This window comes from Fonsecaea multimorphosa, assembly GCF_000836435.1.
Source record: "Fonsecaea multimorphosa CBS 102226 unplaced genomic scaffold supercont1.12, whole genome shotgun sequence".
Taxonomy (NCBI): Eukaryota; Fungi; Ascomycota; class Eurotiomycetes; order Chaetothyriales; family Herpotrichiellaceae; genus Fonsecaea; species Fonsecaea multimorphosa.
This window is the reverse complement of record NW_015971646.1, coordinates 137,645-154,795: the sequence shown is the minus strand read 5'-3', so window position 1 is coordinate 154,795 and position 17,151 is coordinate 137,645. Positions and strand designations below refer to the sequence as shown.

At 52.7% G+C, this 17,151-nt stretch overlaps 7 protein-coding genes across 7 annotated transcripts; 5 read left to right on the top strand and 2 right to left on the bottom strand.

Annotated features, from left to right (window-relative positions):
- Window positions 1–315: 315 nt before the first annotated feature.
- Window positions 316–1,645, top strand: Z520_06413 (uncharacterized protein; the record flags this gene model as incomplete). The annotated part of the gene is made up of 3 exons (XM_016776913.1): window positions 316–513; window positions 566–863; window positions 924–1,645. The coding sequence occupies 3 exons, from the start codon at window positions 316–318 to the stop codon at window positions 1,643–1,645; spliced, it is 1,218 nt and encodes a 405-aa protein (XP_016631758.1).
- A 1,179-nt stretch (window positions 1,646–2,824) lies between these two features.
- On the top strand, window positions 2,825–4,469 carry Z520_06412 (uncharacterized protein; the record flags this gene model as incomplete). Its single annotated transcript, XM_016776912.1, has 3 exons — window positions 2,825–3,266; window positions 3,319–3,785; window positions 3,834–4,469. The coding sequence occupies 3 exons, from the start codon at window positions 2,825–2,827 to the stop codon at window positions 4,467–4,469; spliced, it is 1,545 nt and encodes a 514-aa protein (XP_016631757.1).
- Window positions 4,470–5,656: 1,187 nt separating this feature from the next.
- On the top strand, window positions 5,657–6,646 carry Z520_06411 (uncharacterized protein; the record flags this gene model as incomplete). The annotated part of the gene is made up of 3 exons (XM_016776911.1): window positions 5,657–5,727; window positions 5,803–6,041; window positions 6,096–6,646. 3 exons carry the CDS (start codon window positions 5,657–5,659, stop codon window positions 6,644–6,646), a joined length of 861 nt encoding a protein of 286 aa, XP_016631756.1.
- A 1,054-nt stretch (window positions 6,647–7,700) lies between these two features.
- Window positions 7,701–11,636, bottom strand: Z520_06410 (uncharacterized protein; the record flags this gene model as incomplete). The annotated part of the gene is made up of 1 exon (XM_016776910.1): window positions 7,701–11,636. One exon carries the CDS (start codon window positions 11,634–11,636, stop codon window positions 7,701–7,703), a length of 3,936 nt encoding a protein of 1,311 aa, XP_016631755.1.
- A 1,883-nt stretch (window positions 11,637–13,519) lies between these two features.
- Z520_06409 (uncharacterized protein) lies at window positions 13,520–14,531 on the top strand (the record flags this gene model as incomplete). The annotated part of the gene is made up of 5 exons (XM_016776909.1): window positions 13,520–13,585; window positions 13,645–13,720; window positions 13,773–14,083; window positions 14,198–14,296; window positions 14,361–14,531. The coding sequence occupies 5 exons, from the start codon at window positions 13,520–13,522 to the stop codon at window positions 14,529–14,531; spliced, it is 723 nt and encodes a 240-aa protein (XP_016631754.1).
- A 610-nt stretch (window positions 14,532–15,141) lies between these two features.
- On the top strand, window positions 15,142–16,143 carry Z520_06408 (uncharacterized protein; the record flags this gene model as incomplete). The annotated part of the gene is made up of 1 exon (XM_016776908.1): window positions 15,142–16,143. One exon carries the CDS (start codon window positions 15,142–15,144, stop codon window positions 16,141–16,143), a length of 1,002 nt encoding a protein of 333 aa, XP_016631753.1.
- A 255-nt stretch (window positions 16,144–16,398) lies between these two features.
- On the bottom strand, window positions 16,399–16,947 carry Z520_06407 (uncharacterized protein; the record flags this gene model as incomplete). Its single annotated transcript, XM_016776907.1, has 1 exon — window positions 16,399–16,947. One exon carries the CDS (start codon window positions 16,945–16,947, stop codon window positions 16,399–16,401), a length of 549 nt encoding a protein of 182 aa, XP_016631752.1.
- Window positions 16,948–17,151: the final 204 nt, after the last annotated feature.

The window sequence follows — 17,151 nt, the reverse complement described above, 5'->3', positions numbered from 1 at the left end:
GGTGGATGGCATTCTTGTTGGAAGTTGACATTCATTTCGGACTCCCAACAACTACCCCGGCCGCTGCTTGGTTTTTTTGCTTTTTGGCTCCGCAAGGCTGTCAAATCGGAGGATCCAAAGCTGATCGGCCGAGCAAGGCTCGCCAAGTCCCGACAAGGCCGAAGTTGAGACCGCCAAACTTTTTGCTGAGAGAGGGCCTTGCGCTGATCTCATTGCGGCGAGGAAAGTTGCTGCCTCCTCTTGATCGCTCACCTTTCTTCGACCAGAACTGTTCCTTTCACCTGGGAGTGTGTGCACAGGGCTCCAGAGCCCTCCATGAGCCTAACTTCACGCCTATCGAATTGGTTCTTTTCAGACAGCTCTGTCGGAAACACTGCCCTTGAGGAGCGCAATGGCTATTCGGAACCGGAGTTTGATCTCGACGGCGCACGACAGAATAAGCGGCCGCGAACAATGGAGAGATTGGAGGAGGAGGAAGTAGACTTCGAGCTGAAGAGACCCCCTTACATTCATGTATGTTTGCAAACACTCAACGCACCCTATCTTTGCTGATGCAGGATGACAGTCGATGCTAGCTGGAGGAATAGGCGGCACGACCGGCGATATTCTCATGCATTCCCTGGACACAGTGAAGACGAGACAACAAGGAGACCCTCACTTTCCACCGAAATACACCTCATTGTCCGATTCCTACGTCAAGATATTCCGGCAAGAAGGAGTGAGAAGAGGACTTTATGGAGGCTTTACGGCAGCTATGTTGGGGTCTTTTCCCGGCACGGTTATATTCTTTGGGTCATACGAATATTGCAAGCGGCATATGCTGGATCGCGGTATCAACCCGTCCATATCATATCTCGCAAGTGGTGAGCGCACCCTTCCTCGTTGGCCGCGTTTCCTGCGCACGTGCTTATATGCCGCCCTAGGTTTCCTTGCCGACTTCGCGGCATCCATTGTGTACGTACCATCCGAAGTGCTGAAGACTCGGCTGCAGCTCCAAGGTCGATATAATAACCCGTTCTTCAATTCCGGATACAACTACAAGTCAACGTGGGATGCAGCGCGGACAATAGCTAGAACAGAAGGATTGGGAGCATTGTACTCCGGATACAAAGCCACCATCGTCCGGGACCTTCCGTTCTCAGCACTGCAGTTTGCATTTTACGAGCAGGAACGCAGATTTGCTCAGAGTTGGATGGATACTCACGACATTGGACTGGGCCTGGAAATCTTCACCGCAGCCTCGGCGGGTGGTGCTGCGGGAGTCATAACCTGCCCACTTGATGTCGTGAAGACTAGGACTCAGACCCAGATCACCCCCAATGGAGCGAAGAACAGCCAGTCTTCACATTTGGAAAAAACAGCCAAGAGCAGTCAGAAAGCATGCGCCAAAAAGCAGACGCAGACAAGGTTGATCCATTCCGGACCTCGAACAGTCCCCCATTCGACTCCTACACTTGACACGTCTTCTGTGATGGAAGGGTTGCGGTTGATATACAAAACCGAGGGGTTTGCCGGCATGTTTCGTGGGGTAGGACCCAGATTTGTGTGGACGAGTGTACAGAGCGGAACGATGCTTGTCCTGTATCAGTATTTGTTGAAGCAGATGGAGCGGTTTCAATCTCAAGAAGGAGCAGGAGTGATCTGAAGAAGTCTTTGTACAGACCGTTTGTGACTATACAGGGCCCTGATGAGGCGGCAGACAAGAGGGATGCATGGACGGATTAAATATCTGGGATTTGCAGGCGTTGAGATAATGTGCCACAGCCACTGTACAAGGCTTGGATGGCCAGGAATACCCACTTGAAGGCATAGAAAAGCGGATGGAAGATAGATTGTAAAGTAACGAAGATACATTTCAACTCTGTGCTATGGACATGTTTCCGCACGGTGCTAGGTACAGAACAGTAAGAGTCCCTACGTACCAAGTGTCACCCAAGTGTAGTGTCATGCCCTGATTATGTCCTCTTTGCAGCCCTTCACACTGAGTGACACCAGACCCAAGCTGGGGAAGATCCAGGGGTAGGGACAATCAGCTGGGCTAGCAACCAATGGCCGCCCCCAGCGTAGGGACTGGGCTGCTAAATGTTCCGGGGCCTTGTTGCTGATCTCCAATCAAACCCGCGCCAGGCTCCTTCCGTGGCCACCCCAAGACAGGGCTTGGCACGCTTTGGTGGAGAAGCCTCTACAGCCACTGGTGCAGTGGTGCCCCGTTGTTCAAGCCTCGAACAGCACGAGAGGCCCATGGCAGTCGTGTCTCCTTTTTTCCCACTTGTCCTTGTCCCCTGGTTCACGGTTTCCACCTGGAATTGATTGAGAGGCCACACTCGCTGCAGTCCAACTTCACACGACGTTTCTATCTCTTCCTTCTCGTGCACCCATACTTTTGGCTTCGTTTTTTCTTCTTATTCTTGCGCATCAGATTCACCTTCTTACGCTCGCTTGGAACCCTACACGGACATTTCGGTAGAGTCCTGCCATTGACCAGGTACGTTTCGCAGTATCTTTTTTTACGAACCCCGAATTCTTCGCGGTTCCCCTGGGCGCAGGCAACCCACTGTGACCTGCTCCATCCATGTTCCCCCCAAAAGTCGCGATCGTACTTACTTTTTATCCGGGGCGCGTGCTGACTGGATATCACTTGCAGTTCTCTTTGTTCAGTCGTGCTCCGTGTCGCCTGTACAACCACGTCGTCTGACCAAACATGGGTGAGCATTCGTCACGGTCCTAATCCTTTCACCTTCACACACACACATTCCACCAAAACCTTCCTTCCGTTGCCCGATAGCACATCTTCCTTTAAATGTGCCTCCGCTGCGATCGGAGGATGAACTTTGATGGAAAGGACGTCAAGAGCAATCTTGGTCCAAGCGCGGCCCTCAACATTCCTGGAGATCATTACACTCGAGGAGATGGAGAAGGCAGTCCCCTTGACATTCAACAGATACCTGATGATATGGAGTCTGCCAGCATGACTGACTTGAGTCAAAATCTAGCTGCCGTTGCAAATGGCGTTCGGTCTTCCCCTTCTCCCAACATTCCTAATGGCAAACCCGCGTCTCCTTTTGTAAAGGAGAGCAATCCTATGGGTGCCAATGCCGCTCAAACCGTCAGCTCCAAAGATCCCAAGGCTGCGGCGGCTGCAGCAAATGATATGCGGAACGTGGTCAGAAGAAAATTGACGGGCTATGTTGGGTTTGCAAACTTGCCAAATCAATGGCACCGCAAGAGTGTGAGGAAAGGCTTCAATTTCAACGTAATGGTTGTCGGTAAGTATGATGTGCATATCGTGCACCAAGTTCCTATACTCACAATCTGCAGGCGAGTCGGGACTGGGTAAATCCACCTTGGTCAACACTTTGTTCAATACTTCTCTTTACCCTCCACGTGAACGCAAAGGTCCTAGCTTGGACATCATTCCAAAGACCGTGTCCATTCAGTCCATCAGTGCCGACATTGAAGAAAACGGAGTTCGGCTGCGTTTAACCGTGGTTGACACCCCTGGCTTCGGAGATTTTGTCAACAACGATGACTCGTGGAGACCGATTGTGGAGAACATTGAGCAGCGATTTGATGCCTATCTCGAAGCCGAGAACAAGGTGAATCGCATGAACATTGTGGACAACAGGGTCCATGCCTGCGTCTACTTCATCCAGCCCACCGGCCACTCGCTGAAGCCTCTGGACATTGAAGTCATGCGTCGCCTGCATACCAAAGTCAACCTCATCCCGGTCATTGCAAAGGCCGACACCCTGACAGATGAGGAAGTCGCAGCGTTCAAGCAAAGAGTTAGTGACTGCAACCCGAAATTGAGACCCGCAAACTGACCCGGACAGATTCTTGCCGATATCCAACACCATTCCATCCAAATCTTTGAAGGCCCACGCTACGAACTCGATGACGAGGAGACCATTGCCGAGAACCAAGAGATCATGTCGAAGGTGCCTTTTGCCGTCGTTGGTGCCAACTATGAGGTTACCAACCCCGAAGGCCGCAAAGTGCGCGGTCGACGCTATCCCTGGGGTATAATCGAGGTGGACAATGAAGAACACTGTGACTTTGTCAAGTTGCGACAGATGTTGATCCGAACACATATGGAAGAACTCAAGGAGCACACTAACAACGCGCTCTACGAGAACTACCGGTCGGATAAACTGATCCAGATGGGTGTGTCGCAAGATCCTAGTGTGTTCAAGGAGGTCAATCCTGCCGTGAAACAAGAAGAGGAGAGAACGCTTCATGAGCAGAAGCTTGCCAAGATGGAAGCCGAAATGAAGATGGTGTTCCAGCAGAAAGTACAGGAGAAGGAGAGCAAACTACAACAGAGCGAGGAGGAATTGTTCGCCCGCCACCGCGAAATGAAGGAACAACTGGAACGACAACGAGCGGAGCTTGAGGAGAAGAAGGCTCGCATTGAGCAGGGTCGGCCGATTGAGAAAGAAGGCAAGCGGAAGGGATTCTCGCTTCGATAGACGTCGGCAGCGAGGTCCCGGTCGTCTCCTGCAGCTCCTGCTTCCTTTCCTAGCGTTTCCAGTTCCACTCAGCGACGAAAACGATGACGGCGATATCCCCTATTCCGATCCACCTTCTTTCTTTTTCGAGAACGACTTGTTTGTTATTGTTCTCCAGCCAGCAACAGACTGGAGCTGTTGTGGCGTTCTAATCAAGACATCACTGACATGATGTTGCGTGGAGAAGGAGCTGGGAGAGGAAAAGGGCGAGAGACAACATCCTGGATTGTGCTTAATACACGGGTTCGATTTCAGCACCGCGTCCAGGACGCAAGATGGACAGACAATTCCAAATTTTGGTTGGGCTGGGACGGGGGATAGGAGCCCTTGACCTGCCTAACAATCATGTATATTTCCTTAGCCCCTTCGTGTCTTGTTTGGGAACGGAGAGATAGTTGAGCGGGAGGGAGGGTCATGGGGTTTCTTCGCCAGCTGGGACGACTTTGTTCAATTTCATTCTTTGCAATTACCTAATGGCGAAGCTCCCTCTACTTATGTACCTAGTTGTCCCTAGCTCTAACCAAAAAGCGTTGATCTCAGGACCACGGCAGAGGTGCGGTATAGTAACACATATGCGAGTGCCTGAGTAAGTAGCGAGATAGCCTCAGATACCCAGGGTGCCAGCTCGCCAGGTACCTAGGTTAGAAGGGCGAGGAGGGGTCGGTATCACGATGGATTGAGGGCCGATAGCACCAGTCATCCACCAGTAGCTACCTAGATACCTTAGCTACTAGCATCCAGGGTTGCAACTGCGGTTATGTGCGTGTGTGTCTGTGTGAGTGAAGTGTGTGGCGCTTGCAGCTTGCGTGGAGCTGGGCTTGACATCATCTGCAAAACCCACAATCCAACCGCGCCCACACCCAGGCAGTGGCTCAAAAGACAAAGCCACCTCTGCTCTACCTGTCTACTTCACATCAAGGCTACATTCTCGCCAACTTGCTGCTCTCTTCCACAGTCCACAGCCACCTTATCCTACCGGTGTCAGCCTTCCTCCTCGATTCTCTTTCTTTTGTCCAGGTCTTCCTCCTCTCAGACCTCCCTTCCTGCACCTCGGCCCCTGTGTGCGACAGACTACGTACGAGCGCTGCTTCCCCAGAGCTTGACCGCCCCTCTATCAGCTGGAATTTGAGTTTGCAAGATTGAACAAGATGGCACCCCCACCCCCTGCTGATGCTCCCTTGGGCGAGCGCCTGGCAAAGGTCGCTACAACTCTTCAATTGTGAGAATACCTTGGAAGTTCGCTATCTGAAGGGGAAGAAGAGGCATGGAACACATGCTAACACTTTCTGTCCAGTGCCTGGTTCTGCGGCCACTTTACCCTCCTCCTGTCGGTCTTCCGATATGGCCTCTCCTACCTCACGTTCAACTACTACTCCAGATGGGCTCAGGTTACATATCGCCTGGCTTTCATCTCGGCGGTAGCCACCTACGGTATTGTTGTCTTCAAGGCTTATCGTGCTCGTGTGAAGCCCGGCGCCAAGATCGGCTCGACGGCTTTTCTCTTGCTCTCAGATGAAAATGTGCAATACCTGCGTGAGTTCTGTTCCTAGGACCAGTGATCAGTCAAGAGTCTAATGTCACGGGCAGTCATAAGCTTGGTTTGGTTGTTCGCAAGACAGGTGCCATTGGCTCTGCTCCCGTTCACAGTCTACTCGGTCTTCCACGTTGCGACCTACACTCGCACCATCATTATTCCCACCTTTCAGCCGCCCAAAGCCACTGCATCAAGCACACCTGCTTCACCAAGTGCTTCCAAGCCTGCTCAGTCTCCCCTCGCAAACTCTATCGGCCGATTTGTCAAAGAATACTACGATGGCTCCATGATGTTGGTCGCACTTCTTGAGATTGCCCTCTGGTTCCGCTTGTTGATGTCCGCATTGACGTTCAGCAAGGGCTCCTGGATCCTGCTGGGCATCTACACCGTATTCTTGAGGGCCAGATACTCTCAAAGCCAGTTTGTGCAGGGAGCTTTCCTTCAGATGGGTGCCAGAATCGACCAGCAAGTCCAGAATCCCAATGTGCCTCCCGTGCTTAGACAAGTCTGGGACACCATCAAGGGACTTCTACGTCAGACGGTCGAGGCTACCGATATGCGCAAGTACATTGGAGGTCAGACACCTCAAAAGAAGCCTCAATAGTGCAGACGAAGGAATTTCGATGCGCCCAGTCAATTTCGCTCGGCTTCGATGACCTAGGTGTGGAGAGTCGGAGAGTCAGTGGTAAACGCATCGACTTTGGCATTGCAGAGGCATCGAAGCTGTGCAGGGGACGAGGCTCTCAAGTCGAAATCCTGAATTTGTTGAGACTTATCCAGAGACTTCCGTCAAAATCGTACAGTGGCCTCTGGCAGGGGGAGATAGAAGGGGTTTGAGGGATCAACCTCCGCCGCAAGCGGAGCCAGGGTGGCAGTATGACACCCAAGGAGATGTGCATGGTGTGGAAAATGCGTGAGGCAGGTGACAAAATTTGCGGTAGTGACAGGGCGACAAGTCAAAGACGACTTGATTCGGGGAGCTATGCAGGATTCCTCTGGGCTGGCTTTGCTGCACAGCACAATGGATGGATGGAGGATGGATTTTTTGGGTCTGTTCTTGTTCTTTCCTGGGCTATGGGTTACAGGCATTGATTTGTAGCTAGGCTAGAGAACGACGGGTGTAAGGTGTACGATGCGTATGAGCAGCAAACCTCTGTCGCTATGTCCCTCTCTGTTTCCCTCTTTGCCCCTTTTCTGCCCATGGTTGCTGCAATAATCCTATGCAATGCACTGCAATGCCCAATTCTAGGCCAAAAAGGAGGGATCGGGTCGTTGGGTCAGGGACAACACTGGTCGACACTAATATCAATAGCAACACAAACCAGCCAGGGCCGGCGCAGCCCGTCCATCCTCTCATTTGTCCACCCACCAATCCAGCCATTCTGAATATCTGAGCGATTCTCCCTCTTTCGTTTTTCGGTTGACACGAATGCTCGGGATAATACATGGTTAAAAGGCAGCGCGCAGACCAGCCCCTCCTTTCGTTTTTCTTGACTTTTTTCCAACCGATGAGACGGTGAGATCTATAAGGGAATGTCTGTCGCGGAGCAGTGAAGATGCCGAGCCAGGTAGGTCTCTGTGAGATGCGACGGTGTAGAAGAACGATAGCGTAGAGGAAGGTGAAGAAAGAGGACTCGAACGAAGGCTCCAACTCCCAATCAATCCTCGTCTTCTGCCTCCTCGGTGCCTTCGTCCTCATCATCCTCATCGTCGTCCTCGTCGGCCAGATCGGTGGCAACATCGGGGTCACCGTCATCGTCGTCCTCACTTGCATCCTCGGAGTCGTCATCCTCGTCTTCGTCGTCCGGAACTGCATCCTCATCATTGGGATCATCCCCTTCCTCTATTTCCTCTTCCTCTTCATCATCTTCGCTGTCTGCTCCGTCGTCTTCTGTGGCGGTGGCCAATGATGCTTCTTCTCGTTCGGTTTCTTCCTCTTCGTCACCGCTTGATGATGATGATGATGACGAACCACTCTCTTCCCCTTCTTCGTCTTCGTCTTCGTCTTCGTCTTCGTCTTCGTCTTCGTCATCATCATCGTCTGCTTTACTCTCCATCTGCGCTACGTCCTCGTCATCTTCCTCTGCAGGCGCATCAGCATCGTCCTGATCGTCGCCGTTCGTGACCGACACAACATCCGACGTCAGAATCGTCATTGACTGTGAAAGCCCGCTCCTCCTTCCACTCCTTCGAATAGGAGTTCCCGGCCCCTTTGGAGATACACTCCCAGTACTGTTGGCCACACTGCTGCCATTGCCATTGGCAGAAAGTGTCGTTGTTGGTCCCGCGGCGGTCAAACTCAACCCCCCAGCGTTATTGTTGTTGTTACTATTGGCGGCGTTTCTCGGTGAGCTCCTGACTGCGACTACCGAACCTCCAGCAGCCCCCGCAAGAGATTCTCCATTACTACCGAAGCCCTTCGTCTTCGGAGTGCTTGCAGACCCAAAGGCAGTAGCCGCGCTGCGTTTCTTCGTGCTCCTTTGTCGAAGCATCGATGGGGGAATTGGTGGATCGATTTGGAAACGTGTCGGTGGGATCGCATGTTGGCGGAAGGCGAGCGCGTAGCCTGAGGGTGGAGGTTCTTGTTCCTGTTCCTCCTGAGCAGCTTCATCTGGCTGTTGTTTCTCTGCTGCTGCTTGACCATCTTCGTTGCCGCCGCTCTCCTTGTCTCCATTCTCGTCTTGAGGATGATGATCACGCAACTTTAGAGAGTCGCCATTGACAAGTCCATTGACCATTATCTCCGACATTGCACCAGCGCCGCTGAGAGCCGCTGTTGAAGGAGGGCCAGGCGCCACGTGGCCGTGTTCATCAACGAGGGAGGGGTCCTTGATATCCATATCTTCTTCCTGCAACCCGACCGACTCTGGCCGCGACATAGCTCTCGCAGACTTTGATTTTGACCGCGATGAAAGCCGTTCCACATCCATTTCAGTCTCTGGCGCCTCACCACCAGCAACGGACTTGGCGGCGGTCGATATCACCACTTCGCTGTCCACATCTACCTCCCTGCCCACTTCTTCATCTTCTTCATCTTCCTCGTCCTCGTCCCGGGGTGCTAGCGCTTGCAAAGGCTGATTATCTAGCGTCGCCTGATCACTGCGGCCCATGATATAGGGCGTCCACATCAGATTGCCAGGCTTCAACTTTCGATGCTTCTTTGCCTCATACTCGTCCACGAACTTTTGGTACAACTTCCTATCATATCTTACGGCATAGGTTTTCGTCACTGGATCCTTGATGAACGCGTAAAGGCGCTCGAGGGAATGAATCACATCATCAGCTGTCATGCCCGTTCGAGCCATGAGGGTCTTTGTGGAGAACGGTTTGAGGCCGAGATCGAGCAGATGCCGCGAGATGGTGAGGTCCCAATACGAGCGGTAGGCTGTAAGGCCCATATCTGAGAGAGGCTTTTCTGGAGATCCCTCTTTCCCTTCTATTCTGGTGAGGAGGTAGGAGAAGTCGATCAGGAAGGTTGCGTAGCCCTTGCGTTGGTGGATGGGCATGACCAAGATGCAACTGACGTTGTTCTGACTCGCAGGTCTCTTCTCCTTGCTGAAATACCCGACGAAGTGATATCCCAACTCATCATACTCGGTCAAGATATAGAACAAGAACGGTTCCACGTCATAGTACAGTGTCTTTGACCCCAGAAACATCTTGGCCATAAGACACAGACACTGACAATATTCCGTCTTTTTCCTTCCGTCAACCTCCCAAACCGAGATCGTGCCATCCCGATATATCTCGTCTCCGGGGGGGTGTTTCGCTGGACATTTCAGTTTATGCCGATATGCCACGAATTCAGACGGCAGGTACTTTAAGCAGAATTCACAGATAAACAACCGGGTTTCGTGTGAATATTCTTCCGGGTACGGGGCAGCGTAGAAGGTGTCGATGACATGTTTCCCAAATTGGATGCATTTGATCTTGCTTGGTGGCCCAGAGACTGTGGACCTGGTGGGTTTCGTGGTAGAGGTTGAAGCTGCTGCAGCGTCCCCTGCTCCGCCGTTGATTTCCGCCTCTGCCGCGGCAGAAGCTCTGCGACGTTCTTCTTCCGCTTCTTTTCTTGCAATCTCGAAAATCTCACGGTCTCGGAGTTGAGGCAGTGACCGACTCGTATCTGCATCCGCGTCGGAAAGGATGCCACCGTATGGTTTGGCGTTGAGCTCGGCTTCTCGGTCGGTGAATGCTGAGGGGAAAATGAGGTGTTGTGTTGGCAGAGCAGGGAACTTGGGAACAGGAGGTTGGTAAACTGGCGGCGGCGGGATTTTGGGAGGCTTCTTCGGCTGACTTCGTCGCTCTCTTCTCCTGCCCGGTCGAGGGGGTTTGCTCAAGATCGCTTCAATCTTCTCCTGTTCCAGGCGAAAAGCCAGGATGAACTTGTGAGGTGGCGGCTTGTTGAACGGTCGATGTTGCAATATTCGCGCGGTGGGTTTTGTGATTTTCATTTGACTCGATCTTCTAGTCGAGTGCGCAATCGCCGCCCTCTCTGCCAGCTCTTTGCTTGTCGCGGCCGCCGCTAATGCTCGGTCTGTTGCCTTCCGTCGTCTCTTTTCGATGGGAGGAGGCTCCTGAGTTGGCGATTTCCTCTTTCTGAGAGCGCGCCCTCCGTCGTCACCGTCCCCAATCACCGGTTGGGCGAAGATCGAATGTGAATACGGCTTCTGCAAGCCCCGCGTCACTGGTAACAAGTCCCTAACAAGTCGGGGCGCCGAGTTCTTGGATCGTGTGCTTCGAGCTTTTGGTGACTCTGACTGTGCGGTTTTCTTGCCAGAACACTGCGGACATTGCCATTGGGATGTCTCGCCTTCGCGTAGTGAGTCGCGCTCTCGAGCGCATTTCCCATGTGCGTGGTTGCCGCAGGCAGAGCAACTCAAGTTCACCTCGCCGTTTCCACCATCAGCGGCTACAGCCTGGTTGCAAAACACACAGGTTTGTTTCGAGTCGACAGCCTCGCTCGTGTCGTCTTCTTCACTGGATTCTGCTTCTGACTGCGACTCTGACTCCGTGCTGGATTCAGAACCAGAAGCGGAACCCGATGCCGATGCTGATGATTCACCTTCCTCCTGGCTGCTTCCCGAGCTTTCTTCGCTATCTTCTTCAGCTGTTTCGCTCTTTGTTTCTTCTTGGTCTTTTCCCTCCCCGTCTTCTCCGCCCACAGCTTCTTTGTCTTCGTCTGCAACCTCCTCTTCTTCGCCCTCATCCTCGGCAGGGGCCTCACCTTCCGCCTCGGCGTCAGTCATGGTGACATCTTCTTTCGAGTCGGTTTGCGGAGCGGATGTGGAGGTGGCACCGGCTTCAACCTTGCCTTCATTGTCGCTAAGGCTCTCCTCTGCTGATCTTTGTAGCTGCTCACCCAGTGCACTGTCTTCTAAATTAGGAGCATGGATGTTCGCCAGCTCTGCGGCCGCTCTCCCACTTGCGTCCTCGCTTGGAGCATTTTGCTCGCCCTCCAACGTCTCCCCATTCTCGCCGCTAGCATGCTGGGAAGACCGCTCTGCTGAAGATCGCGCCGGTGACTGCTCATCGTCGGGCGTCCCTTGGTTTGCGCTCATCAGCTGGTGCAGCTCTTCGGAGGTTAGGTGCGGCATGGGAGCAGTCGTGGATTGTAGTATGTATTGCGGTCCTTGCGTATGTCTGCCTCAAGGGAATAATGACCATCACGCGAGAGATATGTTATTTTTTTGGTCGTCGCCAATGTCTCTTCTGACTCTTCTCGTTCACGCCACTGAAACCACAATGGGATCCAGCATCTTTGATCTTCCGATCACAATCGGCACTTGGGCGCAAGCAGATGTTCTGAGGATGGAGGGGCGGTTGGTCGCTGGATATTTGTTCGACGCGTGAGGATGAGCTCAACAGCGCAGGGGGGTATTCACGGTCGACTTGATCGGGTTTCGAGATAGCTGTTACACGTCAAATGGACGCTTTCGACAGTGTTACCATAATTTGAGGCTCGTACTGGACTCTGGAGAGTCGCCCTGCGATGGCCGACCACATTCAACCCTCATCGACAAGGTCTTTAAAGCAGCGGGGTTCATATCCATATGAGGTAAGGCGTATATAGACGTCTCTTCGACCTGCGCCCGACGCTGTGCTTTCCGCAGCCACTGTCACGACAAGGAACAAAGATACACACTCGTGCACACCCGAACCAGCTCTCATTTACGACATTTGGTGACAGTGAACTCTGTATTTGCATTCCACGCCCCTGGCAACTGTCAATCAACCGTCCCATAGTTGATGGTATAACTCTTCGCCATGGGGTTACCTTTTGAAGCTCTCTTGCCATATGCGATCATGGTTGGCATGTTCGGTGTTACAGTACTGCGTTCCCCCCTCCGTTAACAAAAGGGTCTTTCGAGCTGAGCAGTCCTCTAGGGTGCCGGTCTCGCCTCAATCCGATACTACGCAAACGACTTCAAGCAACCAAGAAGACAATTAGATTTATGGGATAGGCAAAGTGGGTGCAGAAAAGAAGCAAAGCTCACCGGGCATATTACTCACGTTTTGCAGTGATGGAAAGAGACTACCGACTGACTGGGAAAATAAGAGGACAGTCAGATGCTGTGGCGGCTCCAGTCGGCTTTGAAGGTTCGTCACTCTTCTAGTCCGTCATGCTGGATGAATGCTAACCAATATATATAGTAAACAGCAGGTGGAAGGTTGGTCAAGCACTAATACAACGATTGACTAATGTCACTGACTCCTGCTCCAGGCCGAGCCTCGCATTACTTAAGACTTCGGGACCGTCGTTCATGTTGGGTCCTTCAGGAAACAGGCATTGTACATATTTCGCCGATCGGTCAATACAGACATGCGTGACGAAAGTCAAGTTCTTTCCTTTTACCTGATTGCTTCCGATGAACTGTGTCAGATCATATTGGGCAGTCAGGCCGCGACGAAACAAAGACCATATGCCTCCGTGCCCTACAACTCTTTTCGCGGTGACAAGCGTTCATCTTTTGACTATGCTCTCGCGCTGATCTCCTGGACGAGATTGCGCGGATCGCGGGCGAGAGCAAACTTGCACCTTCTGTCCTCTCTACTATCAGCGCGGACGATGCTTACTGCAGCAATCTATAAAAGGGTCATCCTTTGATGTCTTTGGGTTCTCTGCAAATCTTATATGGCTTCCTGCACATCTTATATGTCTTTTTGCGTCTCCGTGTCACGTATAATTTTTGGCTGCAGCTCAACAGCTCCGGGGCCGCAAGATCATTGGGCTGGTAGCACAATGTTGCACAGCATTGAGCTTGCAGCAGGAGAGCAAGAATCCCAAACTCCGAATTCGGAGCGGGCAGACACCGACATACGCCTTCTCCAAATAAAAGGACCATCTCCTCTCCCCACGTTCCTCGCCAACGTGTTGATCGTGCTTCAGCGTACCTAGGTACCTCGTACTCATCCTCACGTATCGAGAACACATTCCACCGCCAAAGATACTTCATATCAGTCAGTTCCCTCCTTCATCATGACGACCGGAGAGATCGACTTGGAAGAAAAGCTTCGCCGCCTCCACGAATATTCCCCCTGTGATGTAGGTACAGTACGGTATCTGTATTTGATCTTCTCAGTCATTCTGATATAGGAGAAAAGGTATCAGATGCGCTGCTGAAACTCCAGAAGACAAAGCCAGGAGAGGTCGCGAGGGCAGGCCATCTGGCTGATATTTGTGTGCCTACCTCCCCATGTTTTGGGGCCTTCAGTTGACCAGGCCACTGCAGTACCGATTGTCCTACCACAGTCAAAGGGAGATACTCAAAAAGTGATTGCCCCGGCATGCACCTTGAAGCTGGTGTCGAAGGATGCCACGCCCGATACAAGCGCTCCAGCGGAAAAATCCATTCCAAAGGGAAGCCACTGGGTCGACATGACAGAGCCTGGAACCATTGTTGTGATTGACCAGCCACAAGACCACAAGTGTGCGGCCGTGGGAGGCATCATGGCGCAGAGGATGAAGATCAGAGGCGTGGCCGGGTGCATCGTCGGTGGTCGCGTCAGGGATTTGGCGGAGCTGAGGGAGACTCAGTTGCCGGTAAGTAACCCCTGTTGACATTCGATTTTGTATCAACAACCCTTGCTCTTTCCCCAAGTTTTGTATCCCGAGAAAGTCCTTCTCTTCGACTCCTGGCTGACCCGACCGATTCAGATATTCGCGCTGGGCAAATCGACGGTCGGAACAGGTGCCGAGGCGACAGCATATGCCCGCAACGTCCGAGTATCCATAACCGGCGTCGATGTTTCGCCCGTAAGTAGCGACGAGACTCGTTCTGCTCTAGTCTTTTTCTGCCTTTATATTGATTCCATAATAGGGCGATATCATCTTCTGCGATGCCTTGGAAGGCGTGGTTGTCATTCCTCAGGACCTGCTCGACGAAACCCTCTCGCTGATGCCGAAGCTCGTCGCCGCGGACGACAAGGTCAAAGACGCCGTGGTGGGAGGCATGACCGTGGCAGAAGCCTTCAGAACTTTCCGAAACTGATGAGAGAGTGTGAAACTTTTGGCTTTGGCTGGACCTGGACTGGACTGCCAGACCCGAAATGTCACCTGGGAGGAAAGAGAATAACGACAACAATTCACTACCTCTTCGCCATTCTTTCCCAATACTCCCATCGCCAAGCTCATTCAGGTGCGGTATTAAATATATATATAAATTATTTCGTTGCCAGGATCGGCTCTTCTCTCTGTTGCAGCAGATATCCGGGGCTGGTTTTCCATTCAACTTGCTTGGAAAGTTGTCGCTGACGACGGTAACGACGACACAACGCTCTTTACTCCTTCTCCCAGAGCCTCTTTGTCTGGAAGACGCACGGATCACCACTTTCGAAGATCCCGCGAGTCTTGCTCTACCGTGAGCGTCTGTCAAAGTAAGTCCGCCTTTGTTCCCGAGAAGATTGAGCATCGGTCCCAAACAAAGCGGTACAGCCCCGTTGGGCTAGGACAGATATTAATGTCGATGGTGCTTGATGAGACGGTCGCATATCATCTTCCAAGCTCTCTCCGCCACAACGAGCATAACACCGCTAAGTCCAGCAAAGATTGTCAAGACCCGTTTCTAACAGCTGAACTAGAGATTCCTAGTCCCACACGTCATGGCCGACATCAATCCCCCGGACGTGTCGCAGCACACAGCTGCACAACGGCAAGATGTCGCCTCCTCCACTCCTGAACCTGCAGCATTTCGCTTTTGGAAAGAGATCAGAGCAAGACAAGAAACGCTGGACCTCTTCTTGGGCCACGTATTCGCTCTCGCTCCAACCCCAGGTGCCACCATCAAGCCTTTCTACCAACAGTACCGACTGGCTGGCGCTCTCAAAAGCAGCAGCGCGCAACTGGTCAGACAAAAGAACGTGGACCTAAACGCCATGCGGGTCAACAAGGAGTTCCGCGACGCCGGGAGCCGGCTGGTCTATGGCCGATACGTGTTCCACTTCGAGGACCCGGAAAACTGCCAGTGGTGGACCGAGCATATCGGCAACCAGAACTTGGCCAACCTCCGAATGTTGGCGGTGAAGATGTACTCGGGATGGGATATCGACTGGTTGAAGTCAGAGTCAGGGTGGGATACCAAATCCAACAGAATCAGCTACGACGTGGACCTTTGTCAGGAAGAACAATGGCACCGGTTCTTCTCGCGGTTGAGGTATCGCCACAACCTGGACAGACTCGACCTGGACTTCTCTCGTTGGGGACTGTTCGACGCTTTTGAAGGTCTGACCGAGGAATGGCAGGCCGAGGTCAGGAAATGGCGCGAGGCGCTCCTCGAGAAGCTCTTGGACCTCCGCGGCTTCCAAATCGTCAACATCAGCGACCCATGTGGAATCGCCATTCCCAGGGCAGACATACCCGAGTGGAGGGAGACCATGACTCAGGCTCGAGAACCCGCCCCGCCCGTCAACCCAACACCGGTGCCCCTGGAGCAGACACTTCAGCATCTCAGGGATATGAGGAGACAGAGCGAGTATCGGGAACGGATGGACCAGAAGAGTCAGAAGAAGGAGAGGAAGGACAAGAAGAAGAGGAAGAGGTTGGAGAGGAAAGCCAAGGAGGCTGGTAGCAGTAGCAAGGCTACGGGCAGTGCCGATGCGGAGTAGGAGGACGATCTCGCTGTGTTCCATGAAGGGCATGAGTCACCGGTGAAGCAGGGTCAGAATGTGGAGGGTGGACACGGCCTGGTGCAGAAATTTGGTCGTCGCTTGGATAGCATTGTGTTTGGTCTCTCGATTGCCACTTTCGCTGGTAGAGGGCTGCCTGGTGCTGTTGGCTACAATATATGGTCGAAAATACAGTTCTACGAAAAGGTCGATCCCCTTCCCTCTAATTCCCGGCGATTTGGTTATCGCTCCCTTTTAATCCTCGGTCTTGAAGGCAGTGACCCGGCTCTTGACGACTTCTTCATCCTCCTCGATATCCAACTCACGCAACTCGCCGGTCCCGACATTGTAGATGAGAGCATGGACCTGGAGGCCGCGTTCATCCATGGCGTCAAGGACGATGGGGTTGGTGAGGAGGGTCTTGATCCCCGCGCGGACGTTCAATTCGACCATTTTCAAACCCCGCTGCGTTTCGTCCAAGCTGTTCAGGAGAGACAGGTTTTCTTGGCGAATGGCCCGCAGAGGCATGAGCCAGGTGTCGATCAGGCCCAGTTTCTTGTTCCCCAGGGCCGCGGCGATACCGCCGCAAGAGGTGTGGCCGCAGATGATGATGTGCTTGACCTTCAGGTATTGGACGGCATATTGAATGACCGAGAGGGAGTTGATGTCGGTGTTGACCAGGATGTTGGCGATGTTGCGGTGGCAAAATATTTCACCGGGCTTCAGGCCCAGGATGGTGGTCTCTGGGCAGCGCGAGTCGGCACATCCAATCCAGAGAATCTGGGGGGATTGGCCTTTGGCCATCGACTCAAAGAGCTCGGGCTCGTGTTCGGCCAAAGATCGCCGCCATAAGCTGTTGTTGTTAAAGGCTTTGGTGAAGGCATCACTGCTCGAGTCTGTGTAGAATTTTGTCGTCAGCGGCTGTGTCTCGGTGTTCAAAATGATAAAAGGGTGACGTATGGAGAGTACATGGCACGTGACGCCGGGGTTGGAATGGAAAGAAGTGTT